At 43.5% G+C, this 27,194-nt stretch overlaps 1 protein-coding gene across 1 annotated transcript in view; it reads left to right on the plus strand.

Annotated features, from left to right (window-relative positions):
- Nucleotides 1-14,575, plus strand: part of SETBP1 (SET binding protein 1) — a 315,488-nt gene extending 300,913 nt beyond the window's left edge. The window contains exons 4-5 of the mRNA XM_060690781.2: nucleotides 6,722-6,889; nucleotides 11,832-14,575. Of these exons, the coding sequence (XP_060546764.2) occupies nucleotides 6,722-6,889; nucleotides 11,832-12,373 (710 nt within the window). The 3' untranslated portion in view covers nucleotides 12,374-14,575. The remainder of the gene's footprint in view (nucleotides 1-6,721; nucleotides 6,890-11,831) is intronic.
- Nucleotides 14,576-27,194: the final 12,619 nt, after the last annotated feature.

A 27,194-nucleotide genomic window follows, 5' to 3' on the forward strand; every position in this document is an offset into this window, starting at 1 on the left:
TGCTTAATGTACATAGAAGTAAAAGAGGTCAGGTCAGTTTATCCAACTTGATGTTTTCCAGATGTGTTGGACAACTATATTTTCAAACACGCTGACCAAGAGAGTTCTGGAGAATTCCTCTGAAACACTCAAGGTGGAGGAAAGCTGCTTTTGTTGAGAGATTTATTCCCAAAAAGTCCCACCCAGAGCTTGTAAGAAGACTGCCTTCCACGCATTCCCATTTTCAGGAAAATATCTATATTCTGGGTCATCCAGATCATAGTTGTCTCAAAGGTGCTTTTTCAAAAGGCAACTGGACTTCCTTTGTTTTTCCTTGAAGAGGTTTCGCTTCTCATCCAAGAAGCTTCTTCAGTTCTGAGTGAATGGTGAGAGGATGGAAAGATTTGTATTCCTTGCAGTCATCTGGTCATTAGTACTCCCTCTGAGAGTCCTTGAAGGCATTTGGAGGTTTATCTGTGCCCTCAGGGTCACCTGAGTAGTGCAGATGGGTGTGGAGCCTTCTTGGAACTGCCGAAAGGACTGTGTTGTAGACTAGAGATGGGCGGTGTCATATTTATCCCCCTCTGATGAGATAGAGAGCTGTTTAATACAGAATAACAAGAGTTGGAAAGAACCTATGAGCCGCGGTGGCACAGTGGTTAGAGTGCAGTACTGCAGGCTACTTCTGCTGATCACCAGCTGCCAGCAGTTTGGCAGATCGAATCTCACCAGGCTCACGGTTGACTTAGCATTCCATCCTTCTGAGGTCGGTAAAATGAGGACCCAGATTGTTGGGGGCAATCAACCGCTTAGAGAGGGCTGTAGAGCACTATGAAGCGGTATATAAGTCTACGTGCTATTGTTAATCTTAACATAGATTAGCATAGATTAAGATAGCGGTCCGTTTCTATCCAGAATGTGGACTTTGCTGTCTGTAAGGATTTGTGGATTCTTCTACAAACTAAACCCACCTTTGAGTAGTGGATTTAGTCCTCTTTTTGAGACCTAAGTAAAGGGTTCGTTGCCCCCAGGGTGGCATTTTTTTTTTCCTGTTGCCAGCTCGTCTTCCTTCCATGTCATTCCTTCCCCTTCGTTGACTTCTTCACCTGCCGCCATCTGGAGCCAGCATTTAAGAGGGGGGCATCCGGTGGAGGTTCCTAACCAGGGCCAAAGTAAATTAGAAACCAAAGTGTGCTCTCAAGGCATAATTCCAGGGGTCCTGTGGAGAGCTAATGATGCGTCAAGGGGGGTGGGCGAGAGGGCCTTTGAAGCCGCTTGTCAAATTTGTAACAGCTCCCCTGTTCCTCCAAGCTTGGTGTGACCTTGCTAAACTCCAGAGGTGGCAGCCCAGGGCACACGTCCCTCCGCCCATCTCTTGTTTTATTTTTCTTCCGGAGGGAGCCCAATCAAAATATTTAAAATATCAGCTGCCCCCCCGTCCCCCAAAGAGGGGGGTGGGTGGGAAACCTCTTTGGTGTTTGGCCTTTGAAGCGAATCTAGGATCGTGCGGGCGAGATGGTTAGGCTCGCTGCCAATGTTGCTGTTGGGAGGATGGAACCAAAGATCTGAGTAACCATGGCAACCAGGAAGTCGGTCTCTGCATCCCGGCAGCAGGAATCCATAAATCAGAATTGCCTAATGCAAACGCCGGTGTGCAGGTAGAGACAAGTCTGCTAGCTAGGGCAGTGATGGTGAACCTTTTCGGCACCGAGTGCTGGAAACCAGAAGATCAGCTGCATGCGCGCCGGCCAGCTGGTCCTTGCGTGTGGCTGAGCACCGGAAACCCGAACACCAGCTGGCTGGTGTGCACATGCCTGGTTTTTGGCTGTTTTTCAGACCGTTTTCCAGGCCATTTTCACGCTGTTTTCCGGCACTCTGGCTCCCCCAAAGATCATCTGGCTGGCCAGCATGTGCACAGCTAGCGATGGCACGTGTGCCCACAGAGAGAGCTCTGCGTGCCACCTCTGGCACGCGTGCCATAGGTTCACCGTCACGGAGCTAGGGGATGAAAATGGCTTGCAAAGGATTCCTTTCGAGATAAGGATGGAAGCCTCTTGAAATGGCAAAATAGACTTTTTATGCAGAGACCTGGACAAACAGGTGTCTTGCAAGAGTTTGGATGGGTGGATTTGGAGGGGGTTTTTTTATTATTATTTTTAATCCACCCAAATCAGAGGTTTGCAGCTGTTACTTTTGCTACAGGGTGGTGGTGGTGGTGGTATTATTATTATTATTATTATTATTATTATTATTATTATTATTATTATTATTATTATTATTATTATTATGTATTTTCAAGCCTAATGATCAACAGATACTGAATACAGGGGCATTTAGCATCGTTATCGTTTTTTTTGCAACTTTAAGACTTGTGGACTTCAACTCCCAAAATTCTGGCTGACTGGGGAATTCTGGGAGTTGAAGTCTTTAAATGTCTGCAGAGATTCTCAGTCATCCAGGTCATGGTTGTCCCCAAAAGTGCTTTTTCAAAAGGCAACTGGGCTTTCTTTGTTTTTCCTTGAAGAGGTTTCGCTTCTCCTCCAAGAAGCTTCTTCAGTTCTGACTGAATGGCGGAGGAATAAATCCTTCCATCCTCCGCCATTTAGTCAGAACTGAAGAAGCTTCTTGGAGGAGAAGCAAAACGTCTTCAAGAAAGTCCAGTTACGTTTTGAAATTTGGCACAAGTCTTAACCTTGCCAAGCTGGGAGATCCCTTCCGTATTGTAAATGAAAACACACTTGACAACTTGTCAAGTTTCGCTGACACACCAACGTGTGCCTCCCTGCTGACCGTGTTCCCAATACCGCAGCCCTCCTTCTGATCCATGCAATACAGGTCGTCCTCAACGTACGACCACAATTGAGCCCAAAAATTTCTATGGTTAAATAAGATACGTCTTAAGGGAATTCTGCCCCATTTTGCGACATTTCTCACCACGGTCGTTAAGTGAATCACTGCAGCTGATCAGTGAATCTGGCTTCTCCATTGACTTTGCTTGTCAGAAGGTCACAAGAGGGGATCGCATCAGAGGTGGGTTTCAGCAGGTTCGGGCTGGTTCTGGAGAACCGGTAGCGGAAATTATGAGTAGTTCGGAGAACCGGTAAATACCACTTCTGACTGGCCCCGCCCCCATCTATTCTCTGCCTCCCGAGTCCCAGCTGATCAGGAGGAAATGGGGATTTTGCAGTAACCTTCCCCTGGAGTGGGGTGGGAATGGAGATTTTATAGTATCCTTCCCCTGCCACGCCCAGCAAGCCACACCCACCAAGCCATGCCACGCCCACAGAACCAGTAGTAAAAAAAAATTGAAACCCACCACTGGATCACATGACCCCGGGACGCTGTAACGGTCATAAGTATGAACCAGTTGCCAAGCCGCTGTGACCATGGGGATGCTGCAACGGTTGTAACTGTGAAAAACGGTCATTAGTCACTTTTTTCAGTGCCGTTATAATTTTGAACGGTCACTAAATGAATTGTTGTAAGTCGAGGACAACCTGTATACGGGTCCTCCATGGAAGACAAGCTGGTTGCAATTGTTTTTCCTGCAGGTCTAACTATTCGTTGGAATCTCTACCTGTCCTGTTTGGTGGCTGTACCAAACCGGATTGGTACAACCACCAATCTATGCTATTCTTCATATAGTTACAAACATGTCACTGATTTACCTCATAAAATCCTAGTAGTTGAATAAATATATACTATACAAAATTGAAGCCATGGTTACGAAAATCCGCCAAGCAGAACTGAGGCGTTTTCAAAATCCGACAGCGAATCGTCAAGGCATTTATGAAGTGATAATACAACTCCAAGCCCACCTATAAAAAGCCGACGTTCGGCAGTTACCATAAATTAACTTTTTTGCCTCTTGCAATTATTTCTGCATGCCAAGAACGATCTCCAAGAAACTGTAATAAAGATTTGAGCAATCCGATGCACTTCTAGTTGATTTTATTTTATTTTATAGCTGGTTTTTTGTTTTGCCTTATTACAGGAAAGGATCTTATCATGGATTGTTTCGCGTGAATGCAGATACATAGACACATCGTGCACACATTATGCTTTGAACTGGGGCAGGAAAACAAATAAATAAGCGGGTTTCCAATGCCAACTTACACAAGGGTGTTGTTGTGTAGAGCTGGCAGTGGAGTCAGACAGTGAGGAGGCTGGGGAGGAACATGGGCCAGTCCTGGAGTCTGGGGAAGGCCCGGACGAGGGCTCTGCGTCAGAGGCAGAGATGGAGCCAGGGCCATCTGGGAGTGATGCGCGGACACCAGGGCTTCCAGAGTCAGACAGCAGAGAAGCAGAGGAACAGGAGGAGCCTGTTCCTAGTGCGCGCATGCGCAGAGCTGCCAGAAGGCATGAACAGTTAAAACAAAAGGGACAACTCGGGAGTAAGGCTTTGAGATGATTGGCCCCTTCCATAAGGCTTAAAAGAGGAACAAAGGCATGTAGATCCTTTGCAGGAAAGCAACATTGTTAATTCTGTTCCCAGTCGGCATCTCTGTTTGATTCTGGACTCCGTGTGGCTTTGCCAAGTAGGTCTTTGGCAGCGTGTCAAGGGAGATAAAGGTTGGTGATTATCCCGAAGGACTTCTCCCGAAGGACTTTTTGCAACTAATTGGGACTCAGCTGTGAATGAACCTAATTCACAGCTGTTGCAATAAAAGAGGTTTTTGGGACTACTTGTGTGTTTTAATGACTCAGGAAGCCTAAGTCACAACAGGTGTGTTGAGCTGTGTCCTTTCCCTGTTCATCATCGTCATTTTAGCCACTGTCTCTTCACTGCAGGATGAAGGCTTCTTCCCCAAGTTTCCAACCAATACTGTCCTAAAGTTTTCTTTTGCCAATTGGGTCTGCCATACTTGCAGATGTCGTCAATCCATCTTGATTTAGGTCTCTTTCTCTTTTAAAAGCCTTTGACGATCCCAGCTGAGCCGCACAATCATCAGAGGCTTTTTTAAAAAACTTTTAAAAGCATTTTTTCGGCCAAAGAGGTAGAAAAAATGCTTTTAATTTTTTTTTTTTAAAAAAAGCCTCTGATGATTGAGCGGCTCAGCTGGGCATGGGGGGAGGGCAGGGATTTTTGCTACCGGTTCTGTGAACCACCCGCCTCCATCTCTACCAGATCAGGCGATCCGGTACAAACCGGGAGCATTTCACCCCGGCGCACACTGATTGAAAACTTTTTTCTTCAGGCACAGGGGGAGGTTCTTGAAAATTATGCTGCCTTTGCCGAATGCCTGCAAGTGCCACATTTAACATGCTGTTCAATTTCCTTTATTGTATCATCTTCCATTGAGATCCGTTGGCCAAGGTATATGTCAGGGCTGTCAAACTTAAGGCCCGGGAGCCGGATGCGGCCTATGGGGTGCTTAGATCTGGTCCGCGGGGCCACCCTAGAAACAGCGAAGAATCAGCCCAAGCGGCCTTCCCGAGTTCTGTTTTCACTGGCAGAGGGTTGTAGGAGGCTGTCACAGCCGAAAATGGAGCTTGTGAGGGCCGCCCGCAGCCCTCCTGAGCTCCATTTTCACTGGCAGAGGGTGGCAGGAGGCTGTTGCAGCTGAAAATGGAGCTCGGGAGCCCGTTTTTGCTGGCAGAGCACTCGGGCCGCCACAGGGGCCCCCAACACGAGTGACGTCGAGCTGACCACGCCCCCCACCTCAAAGTGAAACGCAATCTTGATGCGGCCCACAATGAAATCGAGTTTGACACCCCTGGTATGTGTAGTGGTCTACTACATCTAGTTCTCCAGATATAAAAAAACTACATGGAAAACCACCAACGAACAGCGATGCAATTATAATATTCCCTCCTTTTGTTTTAAAAATAGACTCGTGAGGCAATTGTGTGTTGGCTGTGAATCGATGTTTACGTTCCGTCCTCAGGCAAATTGACTGAAACCTAACTTTTGTTTTTATTTTTACAAAAAAAATCCTAACTCTCATTAGCATGAAACAACATTATTAGAAGCAGTGTGGGGCGGTAGCCAAAAAAGCCAATGCAATCCTAAATTGCATTAACAGAAGGATACAATCAAGATCAAGGGAGGCACTAATACCACTCTATAAAGCCTTAGTAAGGCCACACCTAGAGTACTGCACCCAGATTTGGTCACCACACTTTAAAAAAGATGTTGAGACTGTAGAACAGGGGTGTCAAACTCAATTTCATTGAGGGACACATCAGGGTTGTGTTTGCCCTTCGGGGGGAGGAACATACAATGAATGGTTGCAGGATCTGGGCATGGCTCGTCTAGTGAAGAGAAGGACCAGGGGAGATATGATAGCAGTCTTCCAATATTTAAGGGGCTGCCACAGCGAGGAGGGGTCAAGTTATTTTCCAAAGCACCCAAAGGCCAGACAAGGAATAATGGATGGAAACTGAACAAGGAGAGATTCAACCTGGCAATGAGGAGAAATTTTCTTGACAGTGAGAAACATCGACCAATGGAACAGAAGTTGCCTTCAGAAGTTGTGGGAGCTTCATCACTGGAGGCTTTCAAGAAGAGACTGGACTGCCATTTGTCAGAAATGGTCTAGGGTCTCCTGCTTGGGTGGGGGGTTGGACTAGATGACCTACAAGGTCCCTTCCAATTCTGTTAATCTGTTAAATCTGAAGCACATTTGCGAGCAAAGAAGCTTGGAAGTCCATTTCAGAACATTGTTTTATATAATTGGATCGAAACTAAATTACTTCCCCCCTCCCACTTAATAACCATCTTTATTTATGTATTTTGCAGGAATGACCAGTTCTCACCTAAAAGCAGACCAGGCTTTGCTCCATAGTAAGAATGAATGTTCTGCTTCGGCGGCAGTGACGCGTCGGAAACCAGCAGCTCTCAACGGCATTGCCGCGTCTTCAACACCAATCTTATCACTCTTACCTTCTCCAACAGCAGCAGAAACAGGTAACTGTCTCCCCCATCATTTTTTCCCAACTTTGCTCCCGGAAACACCTTGAAAAAAATTCAAGCCGCGAAGTACGCCGATTCTTACAAATGATGAACATTTTTTAAAAAAATTTGATTTATATGCCGCCCTTCTCCGGAGACTCAGGGCGGCTTACAATGTGCTAAGCAATAGCCTTCATACTTTTGTATATTTATACAAAGTCAGCTTATTGCCCCCACAACTGGGTCCTCAATTTACCTACCTTAGAAAGGATGGAAGGCTGAGTCAACCTTGAGCCTTGGCGAGATTCGAACCTGCAGTAATTGCAGGCATTTTGAAGATCAAAATGTTATTTATAGGTTATTTATATATGGACAGAGTGGTTGGCTCTTGGTACACCACGTTTGTAAATCTTGCAGTGCATCAACAATCTATTGTCAATCTTGAGCGAAGTACAGGTAGTTCTCAACTTGTTATGATATAACACGGTAGCAGGATTCCGATATTTGAGGGGCTGCCACAGAGAAGGTCAATCTATTTTCCAAGGCACCCAAAGGCCAGAAAAGGAATAATGGATGGAAACTGATCAAGGAGAGATTCAATCTAGAAATAAGGAGAAATTTTCTGACAGAACAATCAATGAATGGAACAGAAGTTGCCTCCAGAAGCTGTGGGAGCTCCATCACTGGAAGCTTTCAAGAAGAGACTGGACAGCTATCTGTCATCAATCGTGTAGGGTCTACAGCTTGAAGAGGGGGTTGGACTAGATGACCTGCCAGGTCCCTTCCAACTCTGTTATTCTATTCTAACTTATGAAATCATCTTTTAAGAAAATAGAAGGGTTGACGGAAGACAATATTAAGTACACTTAGCCTTCAATTTGCAACAGGTTCATCTACTGACCATTGAAAGTTACTGAAAAAAATGAGCATGTTTCAAACTTACGACAAATTGCTGCATCCCCACGGGTTACGTGATCAAAATTCAAAGACTTGCCGACTGACTCATATTTATGACGGTTGAGTGTCCGGGGATCATTTGATCAGCTTTTCAAGCTGATTCTTAACAAACGATGAATGTTTTGAAGATAACCTTTTAAGAAAATAGAAGAGTTGTCGGAAGACAAAATTAAGCACAGGTAGCCCTCAACTTACAATCGGTTGATTTAGTGACCATTAAAAGTTACTTGGAAAAAAAGTGACTTATGAGCATTTTTCACATTTCCCCAGGGTCACAGGATCAAAATTCAAAGACTTGGCAACTGACGGTTGCAGTGTCCCGGGGTCACATTTTGCAACCTTCTGACAAGCAAAGTCAATGGGGAAGCTGGATTCACTTAACAACCATGTTAGTAACTTAACAACTGCAGTGATTCCTGGTGTTTTCCTAGTGTTTTCTCTCATGCTTTATAAGAGAAGAGTTATTTTTTTCTAGAAGCCAGTCTATCTTGCAGGATTTCTTCTGAACAGATGCCGTCGTTAGGATTAAATTCTCCCATCACAACTACCTGGTTGTAAGATCTGCTGTTAATTTCTGAACGGTTTAATCCACCTTTCTGTGACTGGGCGCTCAGAAGATATCAAACACCGTACGGCTCTTAATGCCATTATTCACTTATTTACCCAGATGTTTTCAAGAGCACCGTCAGGTTTAATTCGCTTCGATTTCTGAGCAGGTGTTGGTGGGCTTCACATCTAAGGACGTGTTTCTATTGCGTCTTTTCTGTTTTTGTAGGAGTCGTTTTCTTCAGATGCTCTAATTCCAGTCATTCCACTGGATACGACTTAACGACCACCATTCAGCCCAAAATGTATGTTGCTAAGTGAGATGGTTGCTAAGTGAATTTTGTCCCATTTTATGACCTTTCTTGCCACGGTTGTTAAAGATTGGGGCCTAGATTAAGAACTCTGGCAACAAAGGTCGTAAAATCGGGCAAAATGCACTTCCAATTACCAGTGGTGGGATTCAGCCGGTTCAGGCAAACCGGTAATCAAATTGCTGGATGGCCCCGTCCCGCCCTGTCCCTTCCAGGAGTCCCCACGCGCCCCATTTTGGCTCCCAGGTAAATGCAGGGAGGCCTACTAGGCCCAAAATGGGGCATGAGAGGGCGTTGCAGTGCCTAAGTTAGTCCCTAAGTTATTTTAATGACCTGCACGGTCATTTTTTTTTTATTTATTTATATTTATTTTATTTATATTTATATATAAAAAAAAATTTATATTTTTTTTATTTATATATTTTATTTTTTATATTTATATAATTTATTTATATTTTTTTTATTTATATTTAAAGACTGCATTGGGGAAAGCAGGCATTATTGACCTGCATGGTTGCAGGCTCCATTACGGTCGTAGGTTGAGGACTAAGTGTTAGCGCTAGGTTTCCCCCACTCGTGAGGCACCCTGCACGGTCACTTAACGACCGCATTGGGAATGGTGGGAACAGGGAGGTCATTAAGTAAGGGAATCACATGGTCACCTTCCTTAATGACTGTCACGACTTGCAACCGTAATGGGTAGGCTCCCTTACGGACATAGGTTGAGGACTACCTGTTAGCGCTAGATTTCCCAGGGCCTCCCCCATCCCTCAGGTACCGTGTGCTCCACTAAACGACCCATGTGGCCGCTTAACGACCATGTTGGGGAGAGCAGGGATGGAGCTGTTAAGTGAATCGATAACATGGTCACCTTATTTAATGGCCGTCGTGACTTGTGACCTCAATGGGCAGGCTCCATAGTCATAGGCTGAGGCCAACTTGTGTTAGAAAATATTCCTTCAACCTTTTAATCCCCCGTATAGCGAAAGGACATGAAATGAAGACCAGATATCATACCTAACTCCTTATTTTCAGCAAGAATACTCTGTGAGCCCTTGATGCAAATTAAAATAAGAAGTTCCTCTGGAACTTATTCAGAAATTGATTGCAAACAGACCTTCTCCCAGTGTTTATCTGCACACACATTAAGAAGGGCCTCTTCACGTTTTACTACAGGGAGGGACGTGCCCCGCATGGATGAGAAAGAGAGTTGTGTGTTGAGTATCTTATATTTTGGAATGTCTTCTCCTGAAGGCCAGATTAGAGCCAGACTGGCTTCTGTTAATGTCATTATATTTTTTATTTTATTCATTTTTATTTTATTTATTTGTAACCCACCTTTAGTATTTTTACAAGGCGGCAAACATCCAACACATTTTCCTTCTCCTGTTTTCTCTACAACAATAACAATGTGTGGTGGGTTGGGCTAAGAGAAAGAGGGACTGGCCCAAAGTCTCCCAGCTGGCTTTCATAGCTAAGTCGGGACTAGAACTCTCGCACTTCTGGTGATTGGCTCAGAGTCTTCCAGTTGGCTTTCATGGCTAAGGCAGGACTAGAACTCTCATACTCCTGGTGATTGGCCCAAAGTCTTCCAACTGGCTTTCATGGCTAAGGTGGGATTACAACTCTCGTATGCCTGGTGATTGGCTCAAAGTCTTCAGCTGACTTTCATAGCTAAGACGGGACTAGAACTCTCGCACTCCTGGTGATTGGCTCAGAGTCTTCCAGCTGGCTTTCATGGCTAAGGCAGGACTAGAACTCTCGTATGCCTGGTGATTGGCTCAAAGTCTTCAGCTGACTTTCATAGCTAAGACGGGACTAGAACTCTCGCACTCCTGGTGATTGGCTCAGAGTCTTCCAGCTGGCTTTCATGGCTAAGGCGGGACTAGAACTCTCATACTCCTGGTGATTGGCCCAAAGTCTTCCAACTGGCTTTCGTGGGGCTAAGGCGGGACTAGAACTCTCGTATGCCTGGTGATTGGCTCAAAGTCTTCAGCTGACTTTCATGGCTAAGGCGGGACTAGAATTCTCGCACTCCTGGTGATTGGCCCAAAGTCTTCCAGCTGGCTTTCGTGGCTAAGGCAGGACTAGAACTCTCATACGCCTGGTGATTGGCTCAAAGTCTTCAGCTGACTTTCATGGCTAAGGCGGGACTAGAACTCTCGCACTCCTGGTGATTGGCCCAAAGTCACCCAGCTAGCTTTCAGTGCTAAGACAGGACTTAGAACCAGGGGTGAAATCTACTTACCTTCCCTATTGGTTCAGAAGCGCGTGTACCGCGTGCACATCACGTGCGATTTTAGACCCTCTGTGCATGCACAAAGCCTTCTGCACATGCTCAGAGGTTAAAACCAGGAAGTAATGACATCCGGGCGGGTGGGCGGAACCTCGAGCTGCCACCGCTCGAACTGCCACCGTCATTACCAGTTCTCCGAACTACCCGCTACCAGTTCGCCCAAACTGTGTGAATCGGTAGCACTTCACCCCTGACTAGAACTCACAGTCTCCAGTTTCTGGTGCCTTAACCACTAGAGCAAATTGGCTCCCCTTACTATTCTGCATTTAAATTATTATTATTATTATTCTTTTTGGCTGGCTAGCTTGGGGTCGATGTTACCGCTTTGACTTTGCATGTTTAATAGATTCTGTACTGACTTGAAATCTTGTGGCAGGCTATAAATAATTTAAAGGGCTCTGATATAAATAAATTAGTCTTAAGACTCGATGATCTGAATCAGTTAGCCTTAGGAAGGGCAAAAAGCGTTTGGATTGCAAAAACCAATTCCTTCGAAAGAACTTGAACTCCAGAATGTTAGAAAATAAAAACGGAATTTCTGTCAGATTCTCATTCATGGTCTCATCGTCCTAAGACACAATTTATTGCCAATATATAAGCGTCGATGACAATGATTTTAAATGTATCTTCCCCAATAATTCCAAAATTCTATTTATTTTCCTTTTTTCCGTGCCATTTCCCATATTGTCAACGTTTGCTCATGAATTTCAGCTTCAGTAAAGGTTTACTTTGGCCTGCGTTAATCATAATCCATCAGGTATTTTTGCAGGATGCCATGTTGGCAAGCAATTATTCCCCATCTTGGTTGACTCTGACCTCTCTCTCTCTCTTCTCTTGTCTTCTCCAGCCAGCTCAACCCTCAAGAAGAGATTCAAGCGCTGTGAAATCGAAGCAATCCAGTGTGAGGTACGCAAGATGTGCAACTACACCAAGATCCTCTCCACAAAGAAGAACCTGGACCACGTCAACAAAATCCTGAAAGCCAAACGGTTGCAGAGACAATCGAAAACGGGGAATAATTTTGTCAAGAAGAGGCGAGGCCGTCCACGGAAGCAGCCCCCTTCGTTCGATGAAGACTCCGGAGACCAAATGCCTGTGCTGGAGAAATGCGTGGACCTGCCTTACAAACGAGGTCAGCGCCTTCTCTTGAACTCTCTGATACTGGAACAGGCCAGCGGTCAAGATCCGGTGGCCGCCACCATTGAGGCGGTGGTCCACATGGCCCGAGAAACCACTCAGTCTCCCCTCCTCCCGGTCCCTCCGTCACGGACATCAAGAGCCGGAAAGCGGAAAAGCAAGTCGCAATCGCATCCAGAGGATGAGGAGGACGAAGTGAAAGGAAAAAGGCATCGGAAGAATAGAGGAACTGAGAATGAACACCTTCCCTAGTATCTGACACGGTCAACAAAAGACAGATGGGGAACGTTCAGCCAGTAGGCCGGAGCGGAAAAACTCTAGTTCACATCTTCTACAGCAGGGATCCCCAAACTTCGCAACTTTAAGACTTGTGGACTTCAATTCCCAGAATTCTCCAGCCAGCTATGAATTCTCCCAGAGAATTCTGGGAGTTGAAGTCCACAAGTCTTAAAGTTGTCAAGTTTGAAGATCTCTGTTCTACGGCATCAAAATTTGCTCTGTATTTCAGTAGCACAGCAGCCAAATTCATCCAGATGAATTTGATCACTCATCGTCCTCATCATCATCATCACCACCATAACAATAAGAACTCAACCGCGATGGGAACCCCTCGATTAATAACAGGGGAGAGAGGGTACGGAAGACGTTCTTCAAACTGAGTTTTGCTTTTTTTATGTTGTCGTTGTTTCGATAAGTCACCATTGTTCTTGTGTCTCCCAGAAGTCCCCAGAGGGTAGGAGAACATGGTGTCCTTACCAGTACGGTCAATATCTTTCTCAAATGATGGTCCTTGCCCCCTTTTTTTTTGGGTAGGTAACATTGAAATCACCAGCAACGTTTCTGGTCACTGCTGTGACAGCGAACGGGGAAAAATACGTCTTCCCTGCCTCACAGCTATTACCGTATTTTTCAGAGTATAAGATGCACCTTTTTCCCCCCTAAAAGGGGGTGAAAATTTAGGTGCGTCTTATACACCAAATGTAGCCCCGCCCACCCACTGTCCCCCACCCTTTGGCCTCTGCCTCGAAACAGTTACCTCCTTGCAAGCAAACAGCAAGAAAAAACAGCTCCTTTCAGCCTCAGCACAGGCTAATTAGCACAAGTTGATTGGATCGGCCTCCCGACTCTCAGCTGATTTGCTCTCAGCTGTTTTGCGCAGGGCTCTGCTGCTTGCTGCAAAGAGGTAAATTGCTGGAGCAGATTTTTTTTCCTTGTTGCTAATCAAGCTATGCTGAAAACGAAAATAAAAGTAAAGCAGGCTGTTTGCTGTTTTCTGCAACGAGGCAAAATTGCTTAGAGGCAGAGGGAGATTTCTTTTTCTTTTCCTCACCAAAAAAAATAGGTGCGTCTTATACTCCGGTGCGTCTTATACTCCGAAAAATACAGTAAATCACAAGAGTTCTTGCCCAGGAACCAAGATGCCAGGTTATATCCAAAAATCGCATCTCCCCCCCCCCCCTTTTTTTTTTTTTCAAAAATAATTATTATAATGCAAATTCCTCAAATGTGCTTTTCCTTTCTAACAAGGTTTCATTGGGTCTGGGAAGAACATGAGAAGAAAATTTGTCTAGGCTGATGGTAACCAAACGTCTAACCCTAACCCAATCTGGAGAGATATTTGCCGCTAATTTTGAAGAAGTGTTCATTTTCTCTCTTTCCTAGAGGGCCCGATGAAAAGGAAATTTGGTTTTCAAAACGAGTCATGTAGGAAGAAAATAAGGAACCACGTAGGATAGATGAAGGAGTCCTTTTAAACGTGAAGAGCTTTTTGGTGGCCTCCCTCAAACAATTGCTGCCGAGTGGGTTGTGCATTTACAAAATGGCGCCATTGCTTGTCGCTTCATTTGAAAACTTCAGGTTTTTTACTGTCCCAACTGAGTGCTCCGACAGTCGACTGCCTGATAGAAGCAGGAATTTTCCAGCAGCTTCAGTTGGCTAGTAGATTTGCAGAAAATGGAGACCCACCAAGGTGTCTTCAAAAAAAAAAAAAAATCAAGATGGCGGTCACAACAATGCGATGCCTTTTTGCGCCTGCACACCACATCAGCGGATACACAAAATATGACCATGGTGTGACCCTGCTTCTTTTGATTCACCCGTGAATGCCCTTATAAGCTTATCGGCTAAATAAATAAAAATAAATAGGAATGTACAGTGATGCTATTTTCAAAAGGCAAATGAAACAGATCCAAGCTGGAAAAATAGAGGTTACTCAAAGCAAATTTCGTGCTAATTTTGAGAAGCATTTCTGCACGTTAGGTGTCCAGGGCTGGTTGGTTTTTTTGTTTTTTTTTTTCAATACAGTGGAAAAAATAAATAAATAGGAAAAGCCATTTTGAAGTAATAATTCAACCGGAAAAATCTAACAGAGGAAAAAACCGTGTAAATTTCTCAACGCAGAATTTCTCAACGAAAATTTTAAAATGACCAAGTGTTCTTATCTTAAAAAAGAAATAATAATGTTTAAAAAATCTAGATGTTCAAAAAAATAATGTTTGAATTAAATGCCACTCTGGAGGTTTTTCCTTCCAAGGGGTGGTTGCCTTAATAAATTGAAAAATATTTGGGGTGGGGCTGTCCTGTATATAATGTAATTATAAAGACGAAGGGAGAAATCAAATCTGCATGGACCCCAACTTTTGTGTGACTCAGTTGTTGTTTTCTTTTTAAAATTGTCATTTCCAATTGACCAGATTGAATACAAAATCACCCTTTCTTTCACTGTGTCGTTGGCTTCGGTTTCTGAAGCAGATTTGATTCGCTAACTCAGTACGTTTGTTTGTGTTGTGTTGCATTAAGCAGCATATTTTTATATTATCCTTTTATGGCATTAATGATCCTTCCCCTGAAAAGAACAAAGAAAAACAAAACAAAGGAAGATAAAGGCAGTTGTTAATAACTTCCTTTCCGTTCCCCCATTAATTTTATAATAATCTTATTGGGCGGGGGGGAACCAAGTAGGGCATAATATATGCAATAAGCTCAGACTGAAGAAGAGACTTTAGCAAAACAAAATAATAATAATGAAATAAGTCAAAGCAGTTGCTGAGTTTGGATTCAGTATGGGGGATAACATCTTCGGAATATTTAGAACCGAAAATTTCTCCTTCTTAAAATTCAATAGATAAATGAATAACCAGTTCTAACTGGTTATATAACCAGTTCTGACTGGAACAGTTACCCTGTTTCTAAGGTTGTTTCACTATTTTTGAAGCAGAAATCTATCTTTGCAACTATTAGCAAGGCCTCCTTGGACCAGAAGTATCCTATTTTTTTGATCAGACAAGATTCCCCGAGACTACAAAGCCCAAAGGGAACGGAATCAGATCTAAAACTAAAACCAATCTCATTCCATTAAAATGTCTTGTTCAAGTCTCCATTAAATAAATGCAGTTAAAATCATTTTCCCCCATATGGTTGTATGTCTAAGGTCGCATTTTAAAAAAAGAAGAAGTAACTTTTGGAAAAGTTTTGGAGGTTATACTGAAAGCAGAGAGTGTCTATGGCGATTCTCCGTCATCCAGGTCATGGATTGTCCCAAAGGCACTTTTTTCAAAAGGCAGCTCAACTTTGTTTGTTTTTCCTTGAAGACATTTCGCTTCTCATTCAAGAAGCCTCTTCAGGTCTGAACTGATCTGTGGAGGTTTCTTGGATCAGAAGCGAAACGTCTTCAAGGAAAAACAGTCCAGTTGCCTCTTGAAAAAGCGCCTTTGAAAGCAGAGAGGTGCTCCTGATTTTGCATTGTGGCGTCTTTTAAAATGTCAAGGAAGACATCGATGCCAAACAGAGCTGGATTGGGTAACCTCAAAAGCTTCCTTCCACCCACCTCTGTGGTTCTAAGTGATGAAATGTCCTACAAACCACAGGGCCAACCTATCTTTCACTGCCCACATGCTCCACATCCTCTTTAGTGTATCTGTTCCATCCATGATTTGACAATAATTCTCATAAGTCTTTCAAGGACACGTTTCATCAGCCCTAGCAATGTCAGCAACTGGGTTTTCATTCCCACATTGCCATAATCCCAGTAAATTTGGAACAGAGCCAAACTAGTATTTCATTGCTTAGTTTTCCCTACGTGGATGCTACCAAAATAGGCGTCTCAGAAGAATGTCATTTTTTTTTTTTAGTGAGATGGATGGATTGAGTGGGATTGCTCTCTACCTCTGCACCAAAGAAAATTGATGTGAACTAAACAATAGTGATGATAATTAAAACAAGAGGACAAGTAATACCTATAGTATGCCACAGCAATTGTAGACAAGGTACCCAAACAATGTAATGGAAGACCAAGAACAGGAAGAGCAATTTCTGCAAAGTCTTTTGAAGAAGTTGCAGTTCAAGTAAATCTACATTGAGGTTCCTGTCTTATACAAGCCAACATAGATTGTTGACCACAGATTGTAGACCTTCAAACAATTTACCATTTTAGTTTATCAAATCCCTTTTGGAGAAAATGACGGTAGCGCACATGAGGGAGAGCCACTGAAATAGCCACTACGAGTCTCTACGTAAAATTCTCTCCGTCTTTGAACTCAATGGTTTCTTAAAACTCATTTGAATTCTTTTAATTTAATTTTAGTTTTAATTTCTGTTTTTTTCCTTTTCATTGCAACAAAAAGATTAATCCTTCAGTAGCAGAATGGGGTCTGTGAACTTTTAAGATGTTGAGTTATAGGTGATTACTGTTTTCTTGGGGGTTTGATCACCAGGAAAGGGCCTCTCAAACCAATTTGTTTCTTTCACTAACATTTAATGGGTGAATTGTGTCTGATACCTCACTGCACATAGGTACACTTGTAATTTGTTCTCCTGACAATGATAGACACCTTCAGTGACTCGATTTACATATTGGTAAAGAATTGTTCAGTCATTGGAACGACCAGAGTTTCGCTTTCCTCAAAACGTAATAATTGATACATGTAAAATACGTTGCATCAAGTCCTATCAGAGATGCATTGAAGTTTAAAATTCTTGCATCCCTTTCAACTTCAAAATTTCCCAAAAAAACAAGTATATTTGAGGACTGGATGAAGAGAAACGGCCAGTTGTGTTTTATTTCTGGGGAACATTTAAAAACAATTGCCACAATTATTACAAATTACTGAGACTCGGCAGTTAAAAATACGTCCTCCCAAAAATGTAGGCGTGAACACATAATGCAAATATAAAGCTGTCCTTTCAGGTTACCACCCAGACATAAACCCAATGAATAGGAAGGAGCGTTGTATTTCAAAAGGCCATCCTGATTTTTGAATCAATATTCATTCACGGGGCATCTTTATAAAATTACAAGAATAGTCTTTTAACCATTTCAATCTAGAGATACCCAGGACAAGTGAAGGATAAAATCCCTCTGTTTAATATGTTTCATATCCCGTTCAGTTTCCATAAAAAACAAAAAGAGTGTGACCGTTTTAACATCCTGAGGGAATCCATGGAGCCATTTTGAAGCCATTGGCTTTTATTTGGTACCATTGGGGAGAAATGCCAGAACTTAGCTTTCTAGGGTATTTGTCTTCTGAAAAGATGTCCAAATAAGTTATATCATAATAAGTGGCAGTGCTGTGGGTCCTATTTTGGCTTTTTGGACTGAAGATGGTCACATGTGCTCATTGGTCAGCCTTGAGAAGAGTAAAATTAGGAGATGGACGTTATCTAAATAAAACAGCGTTGTTCAATTTTGGTGACTAAGATCTGTGGACTTCAGCTTCCAAAATTCTGGGAGTTGAAGTCCACAGATCTTAAAGTTACCAAGATTGGACACCGCTGTGCTAAAAGCAAACTTGAGTTGTGAAGTGGCAGAACAAACGTGTGTTCTCTCGTGTCCAGCTACCAGTAGATTTGTTACACAAAGCCATAGAGAGAACCACAATAAAATCAAACATTAAATATAGATTGCTACAGATTTGATTTGGGAGCAGGGGTTTACCAATTCTTCATCCAAATACGTTAGTCTGATTAAGAATGAGCTTTAGGAAAATCAGCCAAACCATCATTCAACAGGATAACCTGTATCAAACCATCCCACTAAAACCATAGTTTACCCATTTCAGCACCGAGGATGACAAGAATGCAGCAACTGTATTTTGTAATCTGAACTTTAGGGTTGAGCGCATTGAGTCAGTAATAAGCTTTTTTAAAAATGCAGATGCAGAGACCAGGGAGAGAGGGAAAAAAATCATTTATTATGAGAGATTGAGCACCTAGACAATTTAGCTGAAGTTAAATTCACCGAACATAAAGGTAATTTCCTGCAGGGACACAATTAAAGGGATTATGGTATATATTTCTTTCCCTCCTGAGTTGGACAGTGGTGTTTTTTTTCTAGGGAATAGGTAATTAATCCATAAAATAATCCCTCCTCAGGGTTACAGTCTCAAACCCCCTTATCAACATCCTTCCAAAAAAAGGAGCAAAGAAATTTAAACCCAGCAGAACAAACCTTGGTATATAAACTGTTTGAATATATATAATTTGGCACCTGCTATTCTTTCAGCTCTTTGGATAAATATCTTGAGGATATGACATTCCCCTTTGAACTTCTTGTCGGAGTGATGCTTGGTTGCCACTTGTTAAATATAAATATATATAATTAGAGTAAGCACATCTTCCAGTTTAAGCTTCATAAATGCAATTTGTTTTTGCTAATATGTGAATTGCGGTATTCAGGGCAGGGGTGAAATCTACTTATCTTCCTTACCGGTTCGGAAGTGCTCGCATCGCGCATGCACAGAGGGTAAAAAACACATTACTTCCTGGTTAAAACCAGGAAGTAATGACACCTGGTGGGTGGAGCCTCACACCGCCATCGCTGCTGGTTCTCCGAATCACCTGCCACAATCGCTACTGGATCGCTTGATCCGGTCCGAACTGGGAGGATTTCACCCTCGATTCAGGGGTATCCCGCCTAAACTTTCAACAATTTAAATGCAAAGTTAACTGAGTTGCATCCCACCCCCCAAAAAATGCCAGAGGATTTAACTGACTTTCCTGTTTGTTATGTTAAGAGTAAGGGTGTCCAACCTTGGCAACTTTAAGACTCGTGGACTTCAACTCTCAGAATTCCTCAGACCAGCTGTGGCATTCAATTCTAGGAATTGAAATCCACGAGTCTTAAAGGACTTCAATTCCCAGAATCCCCCAGCCAGCCATGCTGGCTGAGGAATTCTGGGAGTTGAAGTCCGCAAGTCGTAAAGTTGTCGAGGCCGGACACCCCTGTGTTAAGAGTAATCATATTTGAAAAGTTGGTGTCTGTTTTTATTGACTTTTTCTCCGTTCAGATGGGTTAATCACAAGCACAGCAAATTTTTGGATCATGTTGTTAGCCAGCCAAGGAAACGTATTGGAAATATTCATAATAACCCTGCCAATTTATTACTAAAACAAGAAAATCTTCAGAAAATCCCACCGCCCTACTTTCAAATAGGAAATATATATATATGTATATATATATACATATATATATATATATATATACAATTAAGCAAAGGAGATTTGTTGACGTGGGGAGAAAAACATACAAAAATCATGTGGATCGGTTATTTTTTTTAAGTGCTGTTTCTTAAATAATAATACTAAATGCACACGAAGTGTTAAATATGTATATACTGTATTTCAAAAACTTAAAATCCTACAAAATGAACGGGGCACAAGATTGTTTTACAAGTCGTGCTGGCTACTTTTTAGTTTGTAAGTGGTTTTTAAAAGCCTTTTTTAACGTGTAATTTGCATGTTCTACTTTGATTGTATGTAAACATATTTTAGAGCAAAAATGTATTTGTATTTTATTGAATATAGAGGCGAGACGGAAAAAAAAACTTGTACATTTGTTTGAAATGTTCTTTTTGTAACGGTTTTTATTCATGAAGCATTTTTGTACATTTAAAAAAAAACGGATACGGACTTTGTTGTTATTTGAAAGTTAGGTACATCTGGCATGCTAAAATGTCATGCTTTTTTCATAATTGTAGATGTTGGTTTTTAAACAATTTTTTTCTAAAAAGGAGCTCCAGTCTTCGCTACCAAATCAGGTTAGCCCAGTATAGAGCACTTAACTATTAAAAGGAAAAGAAAAAAGAAAAAAAAGAGAAAAAAAAAGTTAATCCTATTCATATGTTATTCATTGTGTGAAATTAAAGGAATTCAAATCAGTCTGTTAAGTTGTGAATTCTTTTGTCTTATTTTTCCATCTGGTTCACATCAGTTTTAATAGCTCTAACAGTAAAAATGCATATGGGCACCATGTCTTCTTTTTCTTTTTTCTTTTTGTGGTCGTGGATAAATCTGGTTTTCGGTTCTTTTCCTTTTATTTTCCTTTTGGGCCCTTAAAAAAAAAAAAAAGACGAAATGTTTCTTCGGGCAAGAAAAAATGCTAGCGAGAAGTGTGGCAAAATTTAGAAAGAACACGGATCTTTCGCTGCTGTTCCCCAATCATTTTATCCGTCTTTCTACTCAATAAAGCACAATGGTTCGGGGTTGTTTGTTTTTTTTAAACTTTACAGCATTCCCGTTCTTCCCCAGAACAGCTCCTGCAAAACCAGTAACAAATTTGTAATTTGTTAACGCGCATTTGTAATTTCAGAGGCACGGCGCAAAAGGAAGCAGGATGAGGAGGGAAGAAGAAAACAGGAGCAGTCATGAAATTTGTTCTGGTTGAAAACTAGATGGAAGTTTAATTTGCGGGGAGCCCCTATTCATTGGTTACTCATCTGCAATGTCCTATTACTAACATGGGTAATTCAAAAGATGATTGATAGACAGGATTATTTGAAGTACGGAGTCTGAAGACACCCAGTTAGCCTGATCCAACAGGTTTTCTTGCTAAATGAGTGTCATAAAAATGAGGAATCCATTGCCTATTCAGCAACTGAACGTGTAGTAGACAATGATACAATCCCTTATATCATTAGTGGGTTGTGTCCGGTTCGGAACGGTTCACAAGAACCGGTAGTAAAACTGGCAGGAGGCTCCTCCCACTGACCAGGACATCATCATAAGTGATCTGCGCATGCGGGCACGATGCGAACCGGTAGTAAACATAAGTAGAACCCACCCCTGTTCTGGTTGAACAGCAATATTTAGGAGCAGCAATTCTTTTCGCTAAGCAATAAGGTCATTAAGTGAATCATGTGACCGCACCAGGCTTACAACCTCAAAGTCACTAAGAAAAATCACTTGTGGCCAGTAGGCAAGGCTACAGGTAGTCCTCGGCTTAATGACCACAATTTCCATTGCTAAGCAAGAAAGTTGTTAAGTGAGTTTTACCCTGTTTTATGACGTTGCTAAGTGAATCACTTTTTTTCTCAAGTTAGTAACATGGTTGTAAAGTGAGTGGCTTTCCCATTGACTGTTTGTCAAAAGGTTGCAAAAGATGATCTCCTAACCCCGAACACGGCAACCGTTATAAGTATGAGCCAGTTGCCAAGTATCTGAATTTTGATAACATCACCGTGGGGAAGTTGCTACGGTCGTATGTGTGGGAAAACAGTCATCAGTCACTTTTTTTTTAGTGCCATTGTAACTGCGAACAGTCACTAAACTGATGGTTGAAAGTCAAGGACTGCCCGTATATGTTTCTGATTATGTGGGAATTGGAATATATTCATGCTCATTCTGTTCCTCCTAAAGAACTCGGGGACATTTAATATTAAAAAATGAAAGCTTTTAAATGTAAAACAATCAGATTTCAGGTAGTGCTCTGACCCGGCTGCCAAACACGACAAGCACTCTAATTAACTAAACATTCCCTTTATTAGGAGCACCAGCAGACCCGGCCAAGTGTGTCGTGTCCCTCTCCCCCCCCCCCCCACTTCACACTCTCTTCCTCTTCCTCTCTCTCCCAACCTCACTCTTCCTCTCTCTCACTCTCTTCCTTCCTCTCTCTCTCCCTCACCAGTGGTGGGTTGCCCCCGGTTCACACCGGTTCTACAGAAGTAGTAAAACCGGCAGGAGGCTCCGCCCACTGACCCTGGCGTCATGAAAATGCTTCTGCGCATGCGCAGAAGAGCACACGAGCAAAGTGTGCGCGTGCAGCCCCATTGCGAACCAGTAGTAAAAGTAAGTAGAACCCACCCCTGTCCCTCACTCTCTGTCTTTTTCAGAAGCCCTGAAAGGTGTGCTCGCTTTTTTTCAGCAGCAGACACACACACACACACACACACACACACAAGATGCGCCCAACTCGGAGCCGCAGATTCCAAGAAAAAATTCTGATAAGTTCCAGACAGGATTCAGAAGTTCAGGTTATCAGTGGCTGACGACGGGGAGACAAATAGTTGTCTGCCACAGCTATTTGTCTCCGCCCCCTGCCTTTTATTCCTAGAGCTAGGGTGAGGCTTAGCTAGCAGTGGTGGCTCGTCCGTCCCGAGGACCGGCCCATAGATTCCCACTGCTCTCCTCTGCCTTCTGCACATCAGCACGCCAGGCACTGGACCCAGCTTTTCCTCTTCATCAGCCACCTCCAGACCTCGGGGCTTTTGATTCTCTATCTGAGGGCTGACGGATGGCCCAGGCTCCGCCTCTGTCTCTATCTCTGACAGAGATAGAGACATTCCCTCTGTCATTCCCTCTTCCCCACTCAGAGCTTTCAGATTACCTTAATGCTGGCCCTGACTCCCACGCCACCTCCTCATCTTTATTTATTTATTTATTAAATAAAAATCATTTAATAATTTTAAATTATTTTAATTGATGTTTGTCTTGTGCTTTTAATAGGCTGTACACCGCCCTGAGTCCTTCGGGAGAAAGGCGGTATAGAAATAAAATTATTCTTATTCTTATTCTCATCTGATTCAGTTGCTGAAGGGGCTGGAGGCCGACAGGCCACAACAAGTAATCCTTGATTTACCACCATTCATTTAACCATCATTTGAAGTTATGACAACATTGGGAAAAAAAGTGATTTGCGACTGGTCTTTACACTTAACAACTGTCACAGCATTCCCGTGGTCACATGATCAAAATTTGGGCATGTATTTGTGACAGTTGCAACATCCTGGGGAATCACACGATCTCCATTTGCGACCTTCCCTGCTGACTTCCAACTAGCAAAGTCTACGAGAGAAGCTGGATTCACTCAACCGTGGTGATTCACTTAACAACCGTGGCAAAAAGCTCATAAAATCAGATGTGACTCACTTAACGACTACCTCACTTAGCAATGGATGTTCTGACCCCAACTGTGGTGGTAAGTCGTGGACTACCTCTACAATCAACATAGAACTACCACCACAAACTCAGCAATGTGATATATGCAGTGAGCCATGTGTAGATCTGTACATTGGGGAAACAAAACAACCACTTCATAAATGAATGGCACAACATAGGAGAACAAACCCATCAGGACAAGATTCAGCAGTCCATCTGCATTTGAAAAACAAAAGTTACTTTTCTGAAGACAGCAAAGTCCACGTTCTGGACAGAGAAGCCCACTGGTTTGAAAGAGGTCAAAAAGGCCATCTAGGTCAAAATTGAACAGTCCTCTCTCAACAGAGGGGGAGAGATACAACACCACCCATCTCCTTTTTATAACACAATCCTTTCAGCAGTCCCAAGAAAGTTCCACACTCGTTTGCACTCTGATTCAGGGAATAGATAAACCTCCAAGTGGCTTCAAAGATTCTCAAAAGGAGTACTAACAACCAGATGACTACAAATAATATAAATCCATCCGCCACCATTCAGTCAGAACTGAAGAAGCTTCTTGGATGAGAAGTGAAAGGTCTTCAAGGAAAAACAACGAAAAGTCCCCTTGACCTTTGGAAAAAGCACCTTTGGGACTGCTGATTAACCAATTTGCTTGCGCCCCAATAAAATGACCCTGCAGAGTAACATTTGCATTGTTATTAAAGGCCGCCATTTTTTTCTGAAGAAAATAAACCCAACGTTGGTATTTATGGTACTTTTCAGAGTATAAAAAGCACTTTCCCCCCCCCCAAAAAAAGCAGGTGGAAATGTCTGTGCGTCTTGTATAGCAAATGTTGCCAAAGCCCCACCCACCCGCCGGCCCCCACCCTTCAGCCTCTGCCTCCCAGCAATTTACCTCCTTGCACCAAACAGCATGATCAGTTTCACCACAGCCTAATTTAGCACAAGCAGCTGATTGGCGGTTGGAACAGCCTCCTGGAATACTGACTATCAGCTGGTCTAGGCTGCGGGGATCACCAGTGGCGTCCATCGCTACTGTCACCTATCGCCGCCTCCACATGCCCCATTTTTAGGTCTATGCATCCCATTTTCAGCCCATTCCAGGTGGCGGAGTTAGGCAGAAGCGGCCTGGAACGGGCCAAAAATGGGACGCACAGAGGCCAAAAATGGGATGCTGTTTGCTGCAAGGAGGCAAATTGCTGGGAGGCAGAGGCAGATTTTTTTTCCCCCTTGTTTTCTTCCCCAAAAGCTCTTATACTTCAGAGCGTCTTATAGTCCGAAAAATACGGTAAATTACACAGGTTTTTCCACGCTGCAGTCACCGTCCATTATGTGCCTTACGGTCACAAACATCCTTTCTCAAGTACGGAAAGCATCGATGACAGGAACTAAGAAGATTTTAAAAGGGAGGGAAAAGTCAGGCGGCGAATAAGTCTGTGGTGATTTTTTTTTTTATCACTTAGTTTTCCACACGAATGCCTTGCCCTTTATTTAGGCTCATTAAGCCGACACAGCCATAATATGGAGGAGTTAATCGCCATTGTTCCTATGCCTCTGGGAGGAGGCAGAATAATTTTTTGTCTTTCAAGCAGAGGAAACCAGAAGGGAATTCAGATAGGATAGGTCTTCGTGGTGAAGCTCCAGCAAATATTCGAGAGGTTCAGGAGACTTTTTTTAATTATTATTATTCAGTCACTAAGTTGTGTCTGGCTTTTTTGGAGACCACATAGTTGGTCTCCTCCGGGTCCTGTCAGGTAAACAATGCCGGCTGGCGGGCCCGCGGGGGAGGGCCTTCTCTGTGGCTGCCCCAGCTCTCTGGAAGCAGTTACCTCCTGAGGTCCGGACCATCCCCTCCCTATTGGCCTTCCGAAAAGCGGTGAAGACCTGTCTATTCCGGCAGGCCTGGGGCCGTTGATCTCGCTTTGCGATCTGACGAGATCCGGCCATGAATGGTGTGAATGGGTTTTTAATTGTTTTTAATGGTTTAACTTTTAATGTTTTATATATGGTTTTTAAATGTATTGTGAGCCGCTCTGAGTCTTCGGAGAGGGGCGGCATATAAATTGAATTAAATTGAAATTGAATTGAATTGAAATTTGTAACCCCATGGACCACAGCACAATACCACACACACATACCTGTCCTCCACATCTTCAGCTCCTTGCAGACAGATCAACAAATTAGGTAGCATCACCCAGGGTAGCACTGATGATGTTACCTAGTTGGGTAATGAAATGCCTGCAAGAAAACAACCAAGGACCCTACTATAGTCGTCGTCCTCCTCCTCCTCCTCCTCTTCCCTCTACTCCATGAACTGCACTACCTTCTAGCACTGATGATATTAGTTGGTTGGGCCATGAAAGGTCTGCAGGATACAATCAAGCTCAGAGAGCATCAAAGATCTCCTCCCAAATTGCTTCAGTTGGTGTTCCTCCTTAAATAGGCTAAGGGAGTGGCCAATTAGCCCCAAGCCTTACTCTTGAGGAGACCTCCTCTTGAGGAACCACTCCTGCCTTTTGGCAGCTCTGCGCGCCCGTGCATCAAGAAGAGGCTCCTCCTCTTCGTCCTCTTCACTTAAGGTAGCTTCTGGAGGTTCTGAAGGCTCTGGCTGAATCCCCACCTCTGGCACCACATCTTCTCCAGCCTCCTCATTGTCCGACTCGAGTGCCAACTGCACAGGCTGCTGGCGCAGCACCACACCAGCCTACTAGCTGTCGGAATCAGCTACTAGCTGCACAGGCTGTGTATGGGCCACAACAGGTGCTGAGCACTTAATGACCACCTGTTGGAATTCATTGTTGGAATGTATTTCTATGCAACAACTACAATAGTATTCAACCAGTGGATGGCAGTGCTTACAAGTTTGGATCTATGGTATATACTCTATGCCCGTGATGGCGAATGTATGGCATGCGTGCCACAGGTTCTCCTCAGCCCATCTCCGTCAGATCACAGGAATGTTCCCCCCTCCTCCCATCTCCGAGGAGACAGAATCTTCAAAGGAATTAAGTAGGCAAAAGTTCAAGCTTCTCCTCTCCTTTCATATGCCAGCGCTGGAACGCTGACAGCACGCAGTGCCCTCTCTGCGGGCACTGGAGCTGTCGCCCCATTTCAGCTCCGCCACGCATGCACATGCACCTCCCACCGGACAGCTAGTTGCGCGCTTTGGGCACTCAGTCCAGAAAGGGTTCGCCATCACAACTTAATGCTCTTTTGTTCTAAGTATAGTTTCCTATATCATATTACAGTTTAAATAGTTAAGCAGTAAAGCACATGATGACTGTATCCTTTGTTTGCTCTTGTTCTGACCTAGGCTTCCTTAGAAAGTATACAGCACAATCTTAGTCCCGGCAAACCTCTTTTATTCATATGGCTGTGAATTATTGTCATTCCCAGTCTGACAGGCTTCTCAAACAGCCTTTCAGGGGAGTGTTTGCAAACACCCACCTTATCTCCCTTGGAATGCTGCCAGAGAACTAATTGCCACACGCAGGGCAAGGCCAAACGTAGCACAGATTCAAACAGAACTTTCCAAAGCTTTAACCGACTAGATGAACTAATTGCTTCCTGCAAAAGCTCATGTCCTGTTCGCTCCTCTTTTACGTCTTATGGGAGGGGCCAATCATCTCCAAGCCTTACTCCCAAGTTGACCCTGTTTTAATTGTTCTTGTCTTCTGGCAGCTCTGCGCATGCGCACACTGGGAACAGGCTCCCCCTGTTCTTCCGCCTCGCTGATGCCAGACTCCGGAGGCTAGGGAGGCAGCAAAGAACTACCAGATGGCCTTGGCTCCCTCTCTGCCTCTGACTCAGAGCCATTGTCTGAGCCTTCCCCAGACTCCAGGACTGGCCCATATTCCTCCCCAACCTCCTCACTGTCCGAATCTGCAGCCAGCTCTGCTGGCCGATGGCAGGCCACAACAGCTCT

This window comes from Pantherophis guttatus, chromosome 2 (genome assembly GCF_059756535.1).
Source record: "Pantherophis guttatus breed Tessera chromosome 2, ASM5975653v1, whole genome shotgun sequence".
Taxonomy (NCBI): domain Eukaryota; kingdom Metazoa; phylum Chordata; class Lepidosauria; order Squamata; family Colubridae; genus Pantherophis; species Pantherophis guttatus.